This window comes from Thunnus thynnus, chromosome 6 (genome assembly GCF_963924715.1).
Source record: "Thunnus thynnus chromosome 6, fThuThy2.1, whole genome shotgun sequence".
NCBI lineage: Eukaryota > Metazoa > Chordata > Actinopteri > Scombriformes > Scombridae > Thunnus > Thunnus thynnus.
The window spans coordinates 20,674,550-20,694,898 of record NC_089522.1 but is presented as its reverse complement, the minus strand read 5'-3'; the positions used below and the strand labels follow the sequence as shown (position 1 = coordinate 20,694,898).

Sequence of the window (20,349 nt, the reverse complement as noted above, 5' to 3'; positions counted from 1 at the left end):
AACTATAATTAGCTTCTGTTGAGTAGATACTGAATAATAAGGAAGCTGTAGAGAATCTGTTAAGACCCCAGTTGCACGTCTGAGAGTTAAATACCGTGCTGGTTTGGCTTCTCATTGCAAAGTGATTGTGTAATCCAAAGATTGTTAGATTTGCAACACAACATACTAGCGTTTTTATGCTGCTGTGTGTTCTCTTCTTTGCTGCGTACGTGTGTGTGTGTGTATGTGTGTGTGTGTGTGTGATCTCAGAGGAAACCTTCCACCCTGTGGTTGCGCTGCACCGCTGCATCCTGCTTGCTGCTCTGCCATTTCTGCTGCCTGCATCCGCCCCTCGACGCGTCTTCGCAACTCTCAGTTTGACCTCATTACCACCACCATCATTACCATCTGTATCAGTAGCTGCACCCTTCATCCTCCTCATCATCTTCATCTGACATCTTTATTATAATCATCACCGGCAGCAGCCATCGATAGGGCTATCGCCGCCGCCGTCGTCATCGTTCTCAATATGCTGTTATTATCGGTGTCGTCATTTTTACTGGTTGATGTTCTGAGATGAAGACAGATGCTGGAATAAACATTCTTGCACCCTGACTGTGTGTCGTTGTTGAGCGCGCTGCAGGGGCGTTGTGCAGAAACTGCCTCTCCTCCTCCAGAGTCTTGTTCACCACTTGTGAGCTTCACATACTGTTAAGTATGCTTCTAGACATGTGCTCCCATCCTGCATTGTGTTCGCTGGCGTTTCAAAAAAAGAAAAAAAAAAAAAACGCACCCATTGTATGTGTTTCTCCTCTGAATTTTTCAGAAGGGGCTGACAAAATGCAGGCAGAAACAGACCGCTGATGACCTCCTTCTCATCGCCTCATCCTTTTTTTTTTTTTCTTCTTCTCCCTCTGTTCCCCCCCCCCTCCCTGCGCTCATTGCACATTCTCCCAGGCTTCCCCACTATTTCTCTCACTGTCTTCATCTTCTTCGTCTCATCACTCTCTTTTCTCTCTTCCCTCCCCCCCTCTACCCCTCCACTGTTTATCACAACCTCCCCTCTTCATTCCTCCTTCATGTTTTAAGTGTGCTCCCCTCTTTCTCTGCCTTCCCTCGTTTCCTTGCATCTTCTCCCACCTGTCTCTCCTTTCATCCCACTCATGTGTCTCATCACCTCTCTCTTACCCTTCCCTTTCATTCACTCTCTTCCTCTCATTTTCCCTCTCTCCACGGCGTTGTTCTCTGCCTGCCTGCCTTGCCTGTCTGTCTATTCTATAAAGGGCTGTCTGAGGCCTCTGCTCTGCTAATTCATTCGCTGTGCATCGCCTCACATATCTGCAGGGTCAGGCAGACAGACAGAGAGAGAGAGGAGGAGGAGGAGAGGAGATCTGGAGGAACAGAGAGGGGGTGAGGGACCAAGAAAAGAGGACATGAAAAAAAAAGATGCAGTTTTATCTCCAAGAAACAGAAAGCCAGAGCCAGATCCTGTGGTGGTATATTCCAGAATCGCTCTCTCTCACAAACACAATATATACAGTAGCTTGCCATGACCTCCTTCTGCTTACTGCTTGCTTTGTCATTTGGATCCCGGATGTTCAGCTTTCTCTCTAATCTAATACTTGAACCACATTGCTGCCATTGTCTCTGTTTATAAAGGAATGCACAGCATATGTAGTGTATGCATGTTTGTGTGTTGTTGTGCTTCTGGAAAAATGTGCAGAGTAGTGAGTGCAGGTATTCACAACTGTTCCAAATTCCAAATGTCTGGTGCTGATACATCAGTAATTGTGATCATGCGTTGTACCTGAAACTGAACATATTCTCATGTTCAAGTGACATTTTAGAAGCTATGCTCTGGGAGCCGGTTGCACCAACTCTTTAAATTCAAACTCAGCCTAGTTGTAATGTAGGTTTATGTGGAGAGTTTGCATCATGCATCATTATAAATAAAGCCCACAAGCTAGTTCAAATGCAGAGATTAGTTGTTACTAAATATTTAGACACTGTAACTGCTGCATAGCTAGCTGAACTTATGCTAGCGGACAAAATTAACATTAGCTTCCTAATGTATGAAATGTTTATATTCAAATGTATAAGAGGTAATATGGAATATGGTCAGTATACCTCAAATTACAAAACATTATGCCATTAACGTTAGCTTAATTGACTAAATAGCTTGGGTTTATGTTAGCTTAATCGGACTTCCCACCAATTCTAAACTGCATGAATACTGCTTGAACTCTAAAACTATTTTTCCATGTATCGATATACACAGAAATATAACAATGTACTTGTTCTGCAACCATTTGCAACGGATTGGTAGTTAAGTTTAATATATTGTTTGCCCTCAAAAACTGTTATTTGGGGTAGTTATGTTTTAGCTAGTGATGCTAAGTGCTACAGATGTTTTAGCAACAACTTTACACATTACAAGTTTTCAGTTGCTAAGATATCTATAGATATAAATTGTTTTTAAAGGTACTTTCGAAGCAGAATTCAAATTTGTCTAAACTAATCCAATACTGAAGGACGAACATGTAGATCTCCTCAGAGGTAATTCTGTCGGACATTGATTGAGTGCGTGTGGAGTGGGTGGTTGTGGAGGTTTTGTTTGCCCTTGTGTGTTCAGGTATAAGAGAGGTGAAAGGGCTATGTTGTTTGTAGTATAACACTCACTACAATATGTACCATAGTTTAAAAAATTTAAAATCTTGTTGGAGGTGTTTGAGCCACTGCTGATTGGAGAAAAGGGAACGTGTTCTGCCAGGAAATGAAGTGTAGCAGTAGTGGATCTGGTCCATCCTTCAGTAAGACACTACTCTGGGGAGCTCAGTTGGTTTTTCCTGTAAAACTAACAAAAGAATCTCTCTGGCTAGTCAAATGAATATTACGGCATTATTTGATCTTTTTTTTCTTGTTAACAACAAAAAGAAAGATGATGATGAAACCTTTTTTGGCATGCTCATTGTGGCTGCCTTGTAAGGTGTTCTATTTTCTGTGCATTATTCTTCTAGCAAGTCAAAAATAGAAACTGATATGTCAGAAAGAGACAGTGACAAAAAGCCACAGGCAAACCAAGCACGCACACACCATTTCTCACCTAACTCTCTGCAGCATTTCTCCAGTTTGTTCTTATCTCTCATGTCACTCATGTGTTGTATCTTTTCTTTTTCTTTCTTCCTCCTCCCGTATCTCTGCAGGTTTTCCTGAGCAGACGGTCTGTGTGGCAGAGTTTGAGCTCGAGTGGAAGTGAGTGAGTGAGCGAGAGGGAGTGTATGTCATGGATGACAACGGGCTAAATTACGGGTACCATCCCTACCGAAACTTGCTGCTCCTGGGAGCCATTGCAGCAGCATCCGCCTTTGTGGTCACCATCCTCATCGTCCTGGTCTGCGTGGGCTGCCAAAGGTGAGAGGGTGGTCACGTAATTTGAAATGTGTAAAAAAAAGTAGGGTGTGGGCAGAAATAAATAATAAAAAAGAACTAGATTTATATCATCTCCACTGCCAGCTTCCCATGCCCTCTCAAATCACACTCATCATCCACTCCTTCTTTTATGTGTCTCCACTTCTTCTGAACTCTTCTCCTCCCTTCTTTCTTTTCCCTTCATCCGTTCTCTTCGTCTCTTTTATCCCCCTGTTCTGAGCGGAGTGGCAGTAATGAATGTTAATGGCTGCAATTGTCAGATCAGATGAAATAATGTTTACAGGACAGTGAGGAGACAGGCCAGAGTCAGAGCAGCCTCACGTCACCCCTCTTAAGCAGACTCCTCAGCAGGCAAAAGCAATGGAGCACCCCGCGGTTTAAAGAGGATCAGACTCTGAGCTAGGCAAGAGCAATGGAAGAGCCTATGGCTTTTTTTTGTTTTTTTTCCAGAACCCTCGGGGACCAATCAGAGGCTGCACTGTGGCTTTGTTGCCATGGGATACACAGATAAGGATGTAGAGAAATGTCAAACCAGCTCATGTCATGGAAATAAAACCACACTATGTTGAGATCTAAATAATAAAATATATGTTCCCCACCGGTGATGTTGAGGGGCTGACTGCTCAGTAGTTCACCAGTTCAAATTCACTTTGTCATGCACCAATACAATAAATCCTGGAACTAGTATTGATTGAAAAATACCTCCCTGAACTGATTCTTTTCAAAGCCAAGGCTTACAATAGATATCCTGTAAGATCTTAGCCTAAAACCTACAAAATAATTGGTGCCCTTCTTTATACGTCTCAATGCCTCCATGTCATTTTTACCTTAAACCCCCTCCTGTGCAATCTTATTATGAACATCTCCAAAGGGAGCCCTCCTCACCTTCTCATGGTTCCCTTGGGGTATAGTGGCCATATGTTTGTGTGAATAGGATGGAGTTCCAGCTCACTAGAGGAGACAATAGCTAGCTGTGGTAACATGGATCTGACTCTGGTACTTTTTTATGTTCAGTTGTATTTCGGGCGACTTGTTTAAGACAATATTTGTGTGATTTCTGCACCTGTTTGGAAAACAGAATTGCAGTTTATTGCTACATTGTGTTTTGCAGCGCAGCAATAAGATCTCACATATTATGTGATGTAGAGCCTCGCCCTCCAAAGTGAGAGAAACGAGATGGGGGTAGAATGGTTCTCACATTCACACCTGCACCCAGGAGCTTTTGTCGTCGTACTTCATCTCATCTCTCCCTCTCCATATCAGCAGTTTCATATAGCTACAGCCTCCTTCAGGGATCCACAGTGATGTGTAACTCTATTCTAGTAACATTTTTTACACAAGACGAATAAGTAAAATGGCAAAGGGAATTAGCATGAAGGGAACTACATATTAGTAATGATCTTTCTGTGCAAGGATCTAGAAAAAAACACAAGAAAAGTTCCACAGTGAAGGACATCCTCCGCTTTGGCAAAAAACCTGAGTCACGCTCCACTCGCTGTTTGACTGGACTCTTGTTATCAACCAAGGACTTTTATGCCCTAACCAGAGTTGATGCTGATAGTATCTATCTGATCTGAGTGTGTGTATGTTCTCTCTCTGTCCACCGGCTCCATTTGACCTTCCTCACTTTGATGTTGTGTCAGAAAAAACAAGAGCAAGCACCCCCCAGCCGGACAGAAAGGGACATCTGTAAATATGGTGAGACATGTTTTCATTACTCTCTTTCTTTCCTTCCCTCTCTCTCCATCTCCTTCTTCTCCTTTCTGTCTATCCTTCCTCCTTGAATAGCTGGTTGTATATAGTGATGCACATGCACGTGCACGTGTTTGCATGGTTTATGCTTGAAGTAACATGTTCGTGTGTGTGTGTGTGTGACAGCAGGGCACCCTTCGACATCCTAAACTGAACCCCATGAGCAAATCTGACACCAGGCTGCATGAGATCAATCGCTTTCCCTGCAATGGAAACTGTAAGTGACAGTTTGTATATGACAATCTACAGCATAGCAAGCTCTTATATGATTTACAACCCAGAGCTGTTACACTATTTCAGTGCTGCCCCCTCCCTCCTCCTTCTCTCTGTGCAGCTGTTAGTAAGAGCCGTCCAGCCAGTATGGACCTCCTGCTCCTCCACAGCCGGCGCTCCCAGACGGACCTGAGGCCCTCCCATGGGCGCCAGCTTCCCCAGATCCCCACCAGTCCCCAGGGATCTGGTCAGGGGGGAGGGGGGGAAACAGGAGGAGATGGGGGAGGAGGAGGAGGGGGGGGAGGAGGGGGGGAGGCTAGAGACCACACCTACACTGAGGTGGGCCTGCGGAACAATCCAACCCCCACCCATTGCCTGGATGACGGACTATACGAAAGTGTAGGTGTCCGGGAAGGTGACGCGGGCCCCAAGGTCCCTTCTGCTCCACCACCCACATCAACTAACACTCCGGCTTCAATCAGAGCTGCCCAAAGCCCCCAAATTCAGCCCAATGGAGCCCGTAATGGAAACGGGCATGGGAATGTACGTACATACACACAGCACCAAAACTATAAGCTTTTATTATGATATAAATGTGAACTGGCTTGCGACTCATACATTCAGTGATTCACATTTGTCAGACAGCAAACTCTCCACAAGGGGGATTCAAGGGGTCATTTCCAAACCAGTGCTACACATGCTAATCTGTGCTGCCTATAGAGAAGGAAAGTAATATAAGCAGCACTTTAGACCTGCAGATGTAGACAGGTTGAAGTAATTTGTGCTGCAATTTGCATACACTTGTGTATAAACAGCTATTTCTTTGTTTGCCTATAGATTCGATGACAATGGCCGGGCCTTTTTTTTAGAGCGCTTTGCATCAAAGGTTCTGTTTCCTTGTTAATGGATTTGTGATGGTAATACAAACATTTATGCATGTTTCTGTGTCTTTTTTTCTCACAGGGTGGCAGAGGGAATGGCAGAGGGAACAGCACCATTAACGGACCGATGACAGGAAGAGGTAATGGGGCAAGTGGGGTCAACAGGTCACCTTTGCCCTCTGTCAACTCCCTAGCCATCCAAGATCCAGCTGCAGCTGAGTATGCTTCCATACGGAAGTTCAGAAAGGTAACAATAAACATTTAACTTTTCAAGTTATTCACAAGTTAACTTACATGAAAAAGATCATACTCAACTCACTGATTCAGTTAAAGGGGATGTTTGGTTTTGTGGAAATTCTTATTAATTAATTTATTTTTCTTACTAAACCGAACTTGGATGAACTTGTAGACAGTTTGTTGCAAGGCCATACAACCAATCCAACCAATGCTAATACAAGGTATGCTCTCACATCGTCCAACAAATAATGTCATATAATATAAATGATGTTTTGTTATTTCTGGAGGGTCATTGATTTGATATAATGTATTTACTATGTTTGCTTGGGTGACAGGTGACATTTATCCATCCCGTCATGTGACAGTGTCTATGGCTACTAACATCCCATTAGTGTGATATTAATCAGTCTGGGCACTGGGCTCAAAACATCACTTAGTCATTTGTGATGACAACACATTTTTTGCATTGGCAGCTTTATGTGTGTGATATGATGAGCTGTGGTTAAAAAGCCAAGTATTGCAGCATCATTTTTTAATGGTACAGGGTAGAAGCAAGACATCTCAAAGACTCAATACTGACAGCACAAAACTAAAGGCTGATGAAAGTAGCCATTATGCAAATGTAACTGTTTGGATTTTGTACATACTTGCTAATATTTCTTAGGAAGAGGTGTTAAAGTTCATAAACATTAACCAAAATTTAACTATACCTGAAATATTAAAAAGAAAAAAGACAACTAATATCAATCTACAGTCTCTATTAAGGTCTAAAATACTCTTCTGACATGCATGAGAAATCCAAATATACTTCATCATGTGGACTCTGTGCTGTGCCCATTGAGCTTTGTTAATGTTTTCACTGGTGACTCAATACCTCAAGGTTGACAAGACAAACAGGAAGGAAAATAACGGGGCCGACAGCCAGTCAGACAGCCAATCGAGCGTGAGTGATTCACCCTCTACTGCTCCTCCTCCACTACATCGCAGTCAGGAGTTGCCACGCAAAACGCTGGAACCGTTTCACCTCCACTCCTTCCCAAAGGTAAAGGAATCATTGGGTAAAAAAAATATATATATACTCTGCTCCAACCTTATGTGTTATTTTTCCTAAAAAAAATCCACCATCCTGTGTACATCTGTCTGCTTACCACCAGAGGGCACTGTCCACAAACACAACAGCTCTTAATGCTCAAACCTGAGGGTTGATATTATTAATGTCACTTCATCAGATTATACCATACATTTATACTTTTATGCATCATTATCATAATTGTCAGTTATGTTTATTTTTCAAATACGCTTATTTAGATAACAACTGATAAAACTTCCTAACTAACCAACCTTAATAACTCATTTATTTGAATCTGCATAATAAATCCACATAATAAAGCTGTTCGTGTCAGCTAAAGTGTGTTTACAAACAGTCAAGGCCACGGTTTAGGGCAGTGCTGAGAGGGAAATAGAGGGACAATGATCGGATGGTGATCAGCCTTTCCTGTGGGTTTGCTGGCACACATATCTGTTCTTCATGTCTGTGTGTAAGACTGTGTGTGTGTGTGTGTGTGCTTGGCAGAGCATAAAACAGTTGACTTTGTCTTTTCTTTTAGCGATTTAAAGAGATTGATAAGGTTGTTTAAACAATTTTGTCTTAGCTGTTGACTTGCTATATCCTTGATAGTGTGTGTGTGTGTGTGTGTGTGTGTGTGTGTGCGTGTGTGTGTGTGCATGTATGTGCATTTGTGTGTGTGTGTGTTTCTTCCGTCCTTTTGCACTGTGCTGCGCAGCATGGTATTAGAGTGGCTAGTAAAGAGTGGAAGGATGGATTATGTAAGAGCCTGGCAGGCTGCCAAACTGCCTGTGTGTGTGTGTGTGTGTGTGTGTGTGTGTGTGTGTGTGTGTGTGTGTGTTCCTGTTGAATCTATCAGCAAGTCTATCTAGAAACAGCTAACAGGTAGCCAGCAGCCAGTGAGGGGATAAATAATGTTCACATATTGAAGCCATTTACTCTGCCCCGGCTTCTATTACTCACTGCACAGGAGGAGCGTATAAAAGTTTAATCATCCTCGGTCGCATGTGCACACACCACTACATGCTTTCTAATTGGTTTCTAATTGGTTTTGATCACCAGCAGTGATAAAATTTAACAAGTTGCAGTCAGTTGTTTGTTTATTGTTTATTATGAAGTTTATTTCTTGGAGACCAGGTTTATCTTGTTTTTCAGGAAAGGATCACATTGACCTAATAATAAGCTGATATGCAAATACAGTAGTTTAACTTTAGCTTAACTAACAGTATGTAACCTTTAAATCATTCTTCAGTATTTGTGAAATGCAGCAATTCAAGTTTGATGAGGTTTTGTCATTTTTTTGACACAGATTTCTATTACCTCCCCTTGAATGTTGCCACAATTACCTCTACTAGAAGAGTCAGATCGGGTTGTTTTTGCAGCACTGTCTCCATGTCAGTGAAACTGCCTGCCTGTCAGAAGTTTATCTTTGACGAAACAGATTTGCATAAAACCTTGTGGAAAAGTTGGTCTCAAAGCAAGGAGGAACTGATTAACTGTTGCTGAAAATTCAAACTGAGCTGACATTCCTTGACATAAGACATACAGTAATTAAAGTAGTATTTAATTTTGTATAGCAGTTATTTTTCAAAAGATATAAAGTTCAATTTGAAAGAAAACTCTTAATAGCAACAAAAACATAAAGCTGTGGCAGCAAATGAAATGCAATAAGATGTCAGTAGCATCTGATTCCAGTTAGGAGCTGGCTGCAGGGATAATTTCCAACGCCCACTCTCTTTTTGACGGTGCCACTTGCTGATTCATTTGTTTGAATCTTGACATGAAAGCTACCCTTTGAGAGCAAAGAGAAGGAAAAAGCCACATCATTTGACATACTGTAGGTGGATTTTGTAGAAATGGAGAAATCGATCACGAGAAAGCTTTAAAAGTGACACTTTTATGACCATTACCTTGTTTGGTCAATAATTTTGATAGAAACAGTACTGACCAAATTTGATTAAAGCAGTCCACATCACTCCCACAATATAACAGCCTAATCCCTCCATGCAACCGTGACCTCTTACCTTCATAACAAATGTGTGATGCACTCTCTCTCCCTCTCTCTCTGTCATGCATGCACACACATGCACAATCCGCCCGCACTGTGCAACATGGTCACTGTGTACCTATTGAGCAAACACAGCAAATAAAAACTTCCGCAGCTCACAGGTCATAGGACGAACACTGACAGCAAAAAAGACAAAACAACCCACAGTCAGGAACAAAAACAATACAACTTTCCTTACATGTAAAAACATGTTTTAAAACTGCTGCACCCTTCCTGTTTAATTGTGCAATTTACTTTGGGATCAGAAATGCAACTTACCTACCCAAACTCTCCAATTGATTGATTGTTTACTAGGAGGCCGTGTTCATGGGCAACGGGGAGCAGTACATCTGGAAGCCGCCAGAAGATGATGACATCATCACCTTGCACCCACCTCCACACCGCATAGAGAACGGACAGGGGCACCCATCGCCTCCAACTGCAAAGGAGGTAGTGCATTTATGTGTGTATGTGTGTGGTAGGGAGGTGGGGGGGGGGGAGACGACTCCACAGGGGACTGGAAGGACTTCAGGAAGACGGATAGACGGACAGCTCTCTGATTTGTGACTGCTGTGTTTACCGATCGGGGCGCCCGTTTGATTGGGCATGCCGTCATAACACCGCTGCCCTGTGACCTGCCTGTCATACGAGGTCTCAGCTTACAGCCAGAGGTTACGTTACAACCATCCAGCGCCCCCACCCCCACGCCTGAACTCTGACCCCAATCTCCCAAACCCCCCACTCATCTATCTGTCTCCAACGCACGACTCACCAAACGAATCCAACATTAGTATCACCTGTCACCACTTTGCATTTGTAGATACGTTCGTTAAAGGTCAGCTTTTTTTTGTTTTGTTTTTTGCATTATCACCCCATGCAGACAGAATGTGATCAGCCCTGACTGGGATGTGACCTATACTGTATAAATATATATGGAAGTGTATTTCTTTTAGTGAGAGGGGTAAGTCTGTATTGGCCAATCATGTCACAATGTCACATACCCCATCACATGTGCTTCCACACGCAGCACTCCACCCCCACTTCTCCATTTTCAATCCCCTTTTCCTCGTTCTTGGCTGGACACAGTGTAACATACTGAGAGAGTTACAAGGAGTTGGGGAACTTTTGTCATGTCTGTGGGGCCTGGGGGAGTCAATATGAGTAGATGGAGGGATTTCCCTGAAATAGACCACTGTCTATTATTAGTTTGTTTAACAGAGCTTCTCTTTTCCCCTATATTTTTTATCAATTCAGGGCCGTTTTTCCATGTCATTAATTTTGCAGCTAAGAGTAAGTCTCTAAATTTGACACAGAAACATTACTTCATGCTGCTTATGATTATTAAGACACACAATGAATGTGTCGCTCACAGGATGTGATAAAAGATCATCTAGATAGAGAGTTCAGTAAAGCAGCAGTCCTAACAAGTTTTAAGCTGGTGAGGTTCTTTTCTTAGCTAGTGTTGAGCCAAAGAGTTTGACTGCTGCATGTGGAGATTAAGGGGTTAAGTCTTTGCTGTTTGGCCTCATGAGTTAAACCCCTCCTCTGCAAATCAGACTGGTAGCAGAGCAGCTGGCCTTGACTGCATTCTGCAATCTCTGTCTCAATTTATTTTTCTTTCTTTCCTGTTTTTTTTTTTGTTTTGTTTTGTTTTTTTTAACTTTTTCTCTCTGTTAGTTGCTGTGTTTTTCCGTTTAAGAGTTTGTTGTTGCCCTAACATGCCCATTTACTTTGTATCTTCTGGAGTTTGTCAGTAACAACCGTCAGAGGGTGTTGAGTTTCCACTCCCACCTAAATCCCCTCCTCTCCTCTGGCGCTCTCTCCTTCTGCTCCACTCCCTTCGTGGATATTAGGAGGCGCTGCCTCCCCCATCCAATCAGGTTGCACCAAGCATGTCTTACCAGATGAATATCGACTGCTACCAGACCGTTGCGGAAACTTGTGCCATATTTGCTATTCATAAAGTTGATCACACACAGATGCATCAGTCATGCATACTGTTGTGTTTCCATGGATAATCACTGTCGGTTGGAATTAAATGTGCCTTCTTGAAGCCTTGGTTTAAGCAGAGAGCTAAAGCATTATCAGAAGAGACAGAACAGAAAAAGAGCACAAGCAGAGGGGAGGAGAAAAGAAAACATACAATGCACAGGCTTCCTCAACAGCTGCAGCCCAGTTTTGAAATCCCCATCATCTTGTGACTTCCTTCCTCTGCTGCACAGAGCTGCAAATTCTGTGTGCACAAATGCACACACATACACACACTTGCACATACACACACACTGCACATTGTGTGCACACACTTGAAGCATACGCCAGGGTCTTTGTTTATCCAAAAAGGTCACACAAGAGATTTGTGGGGGCAGGGTATATGTGTGGCTTGAGGTCTGTCAGAGAGAGAGAGAGAGAGAGAGAGAGAGATTCACAATGAAAGTCATGGCGGTTTGCACTTGAATCATATTTCCCCAGTTAAACTATGCTATATTTTCTCTTATGTAAGACATGTAATGTAAAGGCACCATGTAAGTAAAGGGAAGGTGAGCACACATACAAAAAATGGAGTCCTGCCTGTTGTCTTTACACTCTCAAGTTTCAGTTATTTGGGAGCAGAACAATAACATGGCTAATCTGTGTGTGTGTGTGTGTGTATGTGTGTGTGGGAGGGAGAGAGAGGGAGAGAGAGAGTTTGCATAGCCAGTGTTTCTCAGGGCCACTAGAGCAGAGCTGCTGGTCTGGGTGTGAACACGGAAGGTAAACATGACCATGTCCCACAATCCTCCGCTCTTGTGCTCCCCTTGTGGAATTTTGACACAGAAATGCCAGAGGTCACAGCACTGGTTTATCCGAATTCTCTACAAGACCTCACACATGCCTTTCAGTTGTGACTTCCAGATATCAAATCTTACATGCTTCACTGTAAGCACACAGATACAGTATAAACATTTGCAGATAGTGTATATGTACTGTATGCCTGTACAGACACATGCACACACCTGCAGTTACTGTGGTCACAAATACATGTGCCTCATTCACAGCAAAGGAGATGTGAGCAAAGTCCATTAGTGAACACCACTGAGCAGGTTTTTTCTTTCTGCAAGTTGGCTGTCATCCAGATCTTTCACACCATACCCCGCTGTTCTGTTGCCAAAGCAGTTGTGAAATTTTAACAGGTCCATCCACTGCAAAGCTAACTCTGCCTAGACCTCAACAGACTGATAAGACAGTTTACTCTGTCTTATCCAACCCCGTCAAAATAGGTCAGGTTACAGCACAGAGCAGGCAAAGCACTGCGCACACACCCACACAATCCATGCTCACACTCAATGTGTGCACACCAAATTAGCAGCCTTATATTTTTCTCCTAAGTTAACAAATTGTACCTTTATGTCTGGCATACATACAGACAGAAATACACGCACATATAAAGATAGGTAGTCTGCAAATACTCATAGCTATCTCAGAAACACAAGACTTTAAGGTGGCAAACACATGATACAGTGACTGTTCATTTAAATTCCAGCACGCAGCATGTGTAGGCTATGTATCTGTTATGGTTATAGATGTTCACTTATAGAAACAAGGCCATGAATGAAGCAGAGTAACAGTCACCTTCTATTTCAGGAACTGTCACCCAAAGACTGTAGAGTTATAAAATAGTTCAGTGTCATTAAGTGACACCCATACTCTGCTCTCCTCCTCTGTGTGTTCTCAGATTGCAGATACCTACTCCATTGTATGTAAAACCCAGAAGAAGAAACCTCCCATGGAAAACAACGGAGCAAAGACCCTCCCACGCTCCTTCGGCGGGGATAGAGGAACCCGGGGCAGAGGCCGAGGAGTCCAGGCCCAGGCACGATCCCAGGAGGAACCCTGCTATGAGCCGGTGGGAGACAGGTCCTGGCCCACATGCGCAGTGGCCGAGTCCGACCCTGCGTATGCCACTATTGACACCCACCGGAAACGTGAGCAGGCGGGAACCAATAACAGCACAGCTGGGGGTAGTGCCACTCTAAAGAGAAAGAAGCAGCAGCAGCAGCAGCAGCAGGCGCCACCAGCGGTACCTCAGGGCTCAGGACCCACCGCCCCGCCTGTTAGAGGCCTGCCTGGTGGGGAAAACTTCTATGAGACCATCAGTGATGTGAAACAAGGGGGCAACAGCTCCAGCACCACCACCATCTTCACCTTTAATGATGGGATGGAGATGTACGTCACTGGCCTGTAGCTGGCTGACAGGCAGAAAGGGCCCAGAATCCATGAAAGGGACCTTCCTGTTCACTGGCAAACAGGTTGCTGTACATAGATACAAGGCCCTCTATAGACAAACAACATGAAGATCCATTTTGTGTTGACATCAGGTACAAACAGGGTCTTAATCCAGGTTCAGACTTCCCCTGATTGGTCTGTAGTTCAGAACCAGCCTAAGCCTAGTCCAGCCCAAATAAGGACCAAATATGTTTTAACAACAACAAAAAAAGAAAAACAGGAAAACTGCAATATACATCTTCAACCCACTGTGTCACTGACCATACTCACCTGTTTGTCCATCATTTTCCATAGTATCTTTATTTTTATATGAACACTGTCTCTTTAAAGAGTATGTGATGTAACTCACAACCTGAGAAGAACACACTTATATATATATATATATATATATATATATATATATGTATGTATGTGTATGTATATGTATGTGTGTGTGTGTGTGTTTGTATATATATATATATATATATGTGTGTGTGTGTATATATATATATATGTATATATATGTGTATATATATATATATATATATATATATATATATATATATATATATATATATATATATAAAAGAAATGTGCATGCATTGTGCAAAACACAAACACAGACCTGACTATAGACAGCAGTAGCAAGGAAATTAGGAATATATTAGGAGTATGAGGCACACAGTTAGCTATTGTCACCCATACACACACACCCACATACACACATACACACACACACATATGCCTCATCTGGTGGGAACTTATGTAATATAAGCAGATGGATGTCACAGAGATTTGCGGTGCTTAGCTCAACCTAAGCAAACATCTGAAACAGGTTCTGTCTGTGCAAACTGACCTGTTGCCTGGCAGGAAGCTTCATGTTTTGTTCAAACATAAGCCTTTAATTTGTAGGCCTGCTTAAACTCAGAGGTAAGTGAAGGTTATTGTCCCTGTTTTACAAATCACCATCAATGTGCCCTAAAAGCAGTTATCAATAGCAGCCCTCTTGATAACCCTAAAAAGTGAAATATGTTCACTAATGTAACCTTCACGTAAATTATAAGATGAGTTAACAATCCACACTCAGATTTGATAAACATCTGTAGCCAGAAGCATGATGACACACCCCAGCACACCCCCACACAGATACACACATACTTGGCAGTCATGTGGGGTGAGGTGATCAGGTCAGGGGCATTGAGCGGGTTGTGCAAGAATTTCACCAGAGTGGTACAAGTGACAGATTTCACAATGCGAGACTTCTAATGTATTATTGGGCTAAATGAGAAAAGAATATTTTCAAAAATAAGGAAATACTACAGGATGCTTCATCCTGAACAGTTAATATGTCTTTTGGGCGCTGTAAACATCTGATTTTATGACCATTGTAATTTTGCACTTGACAGCTGCAGGACTGGCTGGCTTAACTGCATATTAATGTACTGTAAAGGGCGTTTCTGAGCACAGTTCTGATTCGCTCTCCGGTCTCAAGTCAAAGCCAGAGCTCCCCGTAGCTCACTAGACTTAAGTCTGGTGGTTGAAATAGCAACAGAAAGCTTGGACTCCAAGGAAAACAAAGAGCTGGGCATAAAAATTACCAGTGAGTGTCCTTTGGAAGATTGCCTCTCGCCCTCTCCCCACCCTCCTCTACAGCCTCTGCACTGAGTTCTCCTCCATTATAAACAATGTCTTTCCCATGTAGCTTTGGGGAACATTAAAAAAAAAAGAACAGAGGAGGAAAACAAAACATTAGAAGGTTAATAAATGGGTGTAGAGATAAGAGGTGAAGAGGTATACAAACTGATCAATGGCTAGAATGATCTCACTGTGAGACAAACCATGCAAAGAGAAAGGTCAGTAACATACGTTATAAATGCTACTGTGTGACAAAGTATGTAAAAACAAATGCACTCTGTATTTTAATGCACTGTTTATTTTTTCTTACCTACTGACAATGCCGTTGGTTGAATAGCTCATGCCACTGCCATGAAAACAGTACTTTTATGTTGTTGGTGAAATTTTTCCTGCTTGATCAAAAAAGTGCATGCTTTGATATATGGAGATGAAACAAATATTGTGGTACTTAATTGATCTCTTGTTTGTTAATTGTTTCTGTTGTACTTTTTTTGCCATGTGATGCAAAGCAGCGTTCAGTTTTTTTTTTGTTTTTTTTTTCCAAAATAACAACTCTGAGGAGGAAGGGGAGAGAAATAGAAAGATAGATGGAAGCCACTGGGAGTTTAGGGCAGAGTGTTGTTTATCCTCTGCTCTGGGGGAGCAAGAAAAAATGATAGAGGTGGGGGAGGGAGAAGAAGAACAGCTAGTATAAAGCTGGATGAGGATCACTGCAAATGGACACGGACCCAAAGGACCCTCCTCCTCCCAATCTGTGTTTGCGCGCACACACACACACATACACACACACACACACACCGGCAGGCACACATACTGCAACTTTGAGCCATGTGCGTTTCCAGTTAAGGGGAGGAAGCACATTTTGCTTCCACTTGGTCAGCCCTTGCATATACTCCCTCCCCCAGCTGTGTTCATCCTCCAATAACGGACACAGACCTCTCTTTTCTCTGCTTCACCTCTCTCCCTTGCTGTGCAGGGGAGGGGCCTTTGATGTCCAGTTCTGAGGGACTCAGGGAGTGGTATGGGGGTTGGGGGGGGGGGGGGGGGGGGAGGCTGTGGGTCAGGCCAACCCAAGTCTGATATCAACAATGCACCAGTGGCTCAACTACTGTCTGATATGAGAAATGGCTAACAGCTGAGACACTTAACAAGCTCTGTCGAGGCTTCCCTTAGACAATGCTGGCTGGAAATCGCTATCACACTTAATCCTTTTTCTCTGGCTGTCAGTTTGTGTGTCACATTTTCTTTATCCTGAGAGAAAGCACTGATCTGATATATTTTGTTGAACACTGTTATACACTGATTGTGACAGATGTTCACTGCACAAATACAGTATAATGATGTAAATGTGTAAAATACTCTGTTGCTGTTCTGATGTTGTTCCAATGTAACATACAGTATACAGTATATTTGTTGAAAAAAAAAAAAGATGGTTATCACAGACACATTGTACTTTGTGGATGCAAAATGTTTCATGCTCTCCATGCAGATACAGATGCTGTTTGTTAATTGTCTTCAGATATAATTATGGGCCAATACTGCTGTGACAGCTGTAGCCAATGTTGTATGTTCTTAAAGCACAGGGTTTAGTTTAAAAATAATAAATATAATAAAAAATATAGTGTGACAGTGCAGATATGCAAAAGATTGTAATGTTTTATATTAACCTTCATAAAATATTAAAGTGAGTTTTTACTTTTCTAATAAAGTGGCACATTATAACGTGTGTTTGTCTTTTGCTTTTAGTGTTATTGCTTTGCACAGATCAGAGTATCAAACTAGGCAGCATTACAGTCTTACAACTCTGCAGCAGCCTCTTAATAATAACTGTAGCTTGCAATAAATGCAGCTTGCTATAAAAGGTGTTTGTGTAAAATTAAGCAATAAAACAAAAGTGGCTGCGCTGTGCAGGCATTTTAGAATAGGCTAGATAAAGAGGCATTCAACAACGAAAATGGAGAGAAAACAAATGTCAATATACTGTAGGCTATCTTTGAATAATAACTGTTGTTTGAATATGTGTATGGATTTCACATTTTCACAAAGCACTCATAACTTTAGGTAAAGGAAGTTGTTGGAAAAAAAGAATATAGAGGCAGGGACATGTTCTAATAATTTGCAATCTGATTAAACTCTTCAGAGTGTATTTTGTACACAGGAAGTGGACACACGAACACTAAAAATAAAAAAGGAAGAAATAAAAAAAATAAACAGTATGTACCTTTGTGAAGCGTCTGATGCAATTACCCTAACAATGCAATGTTGCACTAAAGAAAGAGTTTCTGTTACTTTAACTTATAATGCAATTAAGATAACGTCACGAACTATGACATCAAGTGATCATAAATCAAGCACAACTCTGTGACTGTCTCATAAAGCTGACCCTTGCTTCACAAAGTATTATTACAGGGCTATTTTCTTGGATTGCATCATTTTACACATGGAGTCATGTTATTGTGTCCGGACATTTGTTAATTTTGATATCAACTATGGTTAGGATATGAAATGTTTACTCTTGTCGACTAATAAAGGGGTTTATAACTTTTGGAGGAGGAAACAATCTGACCAGAGATGTTCATTTCATCGATAATAACCCGTTTGTAAAGTATAGTATGTGCAAGGAAAACACGATCAGCTAAATCACCATTTGATTAGCAAAAAACATAAATGCGTAGTTTGCAGCTGAGGCATGCAGGCATTTTTTTCCTCTGCCCTCCCTCTCCTACCTCGCAGACCGGCTCTTCGTCGTCGACAGACACCGGCCGGTAAACTGATGGACACGCCCCCTCCCCCTCTTCCACCCACTTGGATTAGAAAAAAAAAAGTGATTGACAGAGTTAGAACAGCCAATCACAAGCCGCCTCGCTGTGGACGCGTGCCAAAGTGTAATGTTTATGTATGGCGAGGACCAATAGGAGTGAACTAGAGGGGGCGTGGCATTCTTTTGGAGGAAAGAGGCAAAACAATCTTTTATCCTCCTGACCGGGCGGCTTTTTGGATATCCTGGGTAGTGGTGGCGGTGGCGTTGGTGGACAACTACATGTAGGCTAGAGTAGAAGTAAAGACACAGACAATACCTGTCAACTCGCGACAATCCTGATAAATGTATCTAACTCCAGTATATTGCACTAAAATCTATAGAAAGCTGGTTTTCTTTCTTTAGTCTCCACTCGCCCTGTCTGAATATGGATTCCAGATATATTTTGGACAAGCCGTTGGTCGGGACGAGGGTCGGTGGTGCGGATTTTCACTGCCGGGCAGGCCGCTCCGTGCTTCGCGACACCCGGGTCCCCACGGTGGAAAAAAGCGGTCCCATGCCGGCGTTCACAAACGGGCCCGTCTTCTACCAAATTGTAATGGACGGCGGCTCCGCGGCGGAGGTTAAAAGCGAGAAAACCTCTCCTAAAGGGAACGGACTGTCTCTGGGTGGTCGGATATTGCTCGACATGGAAAAAGTAAGTGCCATTTAGCCGTGTTAAGTGTGTACGCACGACTCCATTAGCCGGTACAGTCAACTGCACACCAACTCAACACTGATTATATCAAGCATGTAACGTCACCCTGTCATTACCGGCTGTATAATGATAAGTTTAAGAGCTCACACCGCTTTCATGCGCCGTTATTACATTTTAACGGTTGATATATTGCTAGTGCGACGCTCACGAGACACTACAACTATTGTGTATTGTGTTGTGCGGTGTTTTTTATTGAATGTCGTCTTTACAACTCTAAACCCACTTTATTTAAAGTGTACGCAACTTCAGCTGCTGTCAACCCTTGTTCGTAAGTCATGTCGGATCCCGACCGCTTTAAATGGCGGCTCATTCTGTGTGCAAAGTTTACTGAAAAAAAAGGGGGCAGGGACTGCTAACTACAGTAGTAGCCATACCCCCTCCCCCATAACTTGAGAGTGGAGCTACGGCAAGGCCCGGCTCCTCACATACTACTGAACAAGTATACGTACTTGGAAATAGACTTTTAATATATTTTCTGATTATTTTCTAGCAGTTTATTTTTGTATTTGTCTTGCACTGCTTGTGTGTTTTTGCACTGCATTCCAGCATTCCTGGGCCATGTGTGTTTGCAGGGTCAGTAACTTTAATCATGTCATATAGTTAATAATTGGCCCTGCAACATAAAATATGCATATTGGCAAGTTGCCACACCTACTTTGAGATGGATCAAATGGCATTTTATTCAAATAGGTTCTGTGGTTTGCTGTGTCTGTTTATAGAAACATGGAAATATTTATGGTGCATTTTGTAATTGGATATAAAAGACTTGTATATTCAAAACAATTAAACAAATCACTCAGTCATAAAATAGACAATGGTAGCTGGAACCTTCACCATCACACTAACAAATTGTGTCTTTATTTTGTTTCTGTGTTAGCTGTGGCCCCACTGTGATACTTTTTACTTTTCTGAGATTTGTAAAAAAAAAAAAAAAAAAGCAGCAGAAACAGAAATTGATATTTTTAAATCTGGGATTGCTTGTGTGTTTTGGTTGGTTCCTTAAGTTTCTTGAATGTGAGGTGATAAATAACAATCGTACTTCTTCTTTCTTAATTGCACAGAAAAGTGAAGACATTCAAAAAGGTGCTTTCTGACACCCTAGGGGTCAAGCCACTGACCATGAACTGCAGCGTCCCTGGTTAGCGTCTGGCTGTCATTTCCTGTCATCTATTCAATGTCAGCTGTCAGTAATGGCCCCTATACCCCCAAAATACTTTCAAAAAACGAGTCATCACTAAAAAGGTGATTTCTTTTGTGCACCAATCTTAAAAAAAAGTTTAACCAAAAAACACACAGGGTCTCTGTGATCATTCAGATTCAAATAAAGGTATAAAAACATCCAAAACCACCAAA

At 42.2% G+C, this 20,349-nt stretch overlaps 2 protein-coding genes and 1 long non-coding RNA gene across 10 annotated transcripts in view; 2 read left to right on the top strand and 1 right to left on the bottom strand.

Moving 5' to 3' along the window:
* LOC137184637 (uncharacterized) overlaps window positions 1–14,299 on the top strand; it is a 36,368-nt gene extending 22,069 nt beyond the window's left edge. For 4 of the 7 annotated variants that reach the window (XM_067592492.1, XM_067592493.1, XM_067592494.1 and 1 more), the window contains exons 2-9: window positions 3,183–3,390; window positions 5,052–5,106; window positions 5,287–5,377; window positions 5,495–5,916; window positions 6,337–6,501; window positions 7,372–7,533; window positions 9,920–10,054; window positions 13,317–14,299. In XM_067592492.1, the coding sequence (XP_067448593.1) occupies window positions 3,263–3,390; window positions 5,052–5,106; window positions 5,287–5,377; window positions 5,495–5,916; window positions 6,337–6,501; window positions 7,372–7,533; window positions 9,920–10,054; window positions 13,317–13,826 (1,668 nt within the window). In that variant the 5' untranslated portion in view covers window positions 3,183–3,262 and the 3' untranslated portion in view covers window positions 13,827–14,299. Of the gene's footprint in view, window positions 1–1,030; window positions 1,476–2,511; window positions 2,536–3,182; window positions 3,391–5,051; window positions 5,107–5,286; window positions 5,378–5,494; window positions 5,917–6,336; window positions 6,502–7,371; window positions 7,534–9,919; window positions 10,055–13,316 lie in introns of those variants that run through there. The other 3 variants (XM_067592496.1, XM_067592497.1, XM_067592498.1) reach the window with 3 other exon arrangements.
* Window positions 8,354–10,016, bottom strand: LOC137184639 (uncharacterized). Its single transcript, XR_010928693.1, has 3 exons — window positions 9,884–10,016; window positions 9,582–9,683; window positions 8,354–9,349 (listed from the first exon to the last, which is right to left on the bottom strand). It is a non-coding gene; the product is annotated as an uncharacterized lncRNA (long non-coding RNA).
* A 4,151-nt stretch (window positions 14,300–18,450) lies between the features above and the next one.
* slc2a4rg (SLC2A4 regulator) overlaps window positions 18,451–20,349 on the top strand; it is a 42,442-nt gene continuing 40,543 nt past the window's right edge. The window contains exon 1 of one of the 2 annotated variants that reach the window (XM_067592489.1): window positions 18,451–18,936. In XM_067592489.1, the coding sequence (XP_067448590.1) occupies window positions 18,667–18,936 (270 nt within the window). In that variant the 5' untranslated portion in view covers window positions 18,451–18,666. The remainder of the gene's footprint in view (window positions 18,937–20,349) is intronic. The other variant, XM_067592490.1, reaches the window with a different exon arrangement.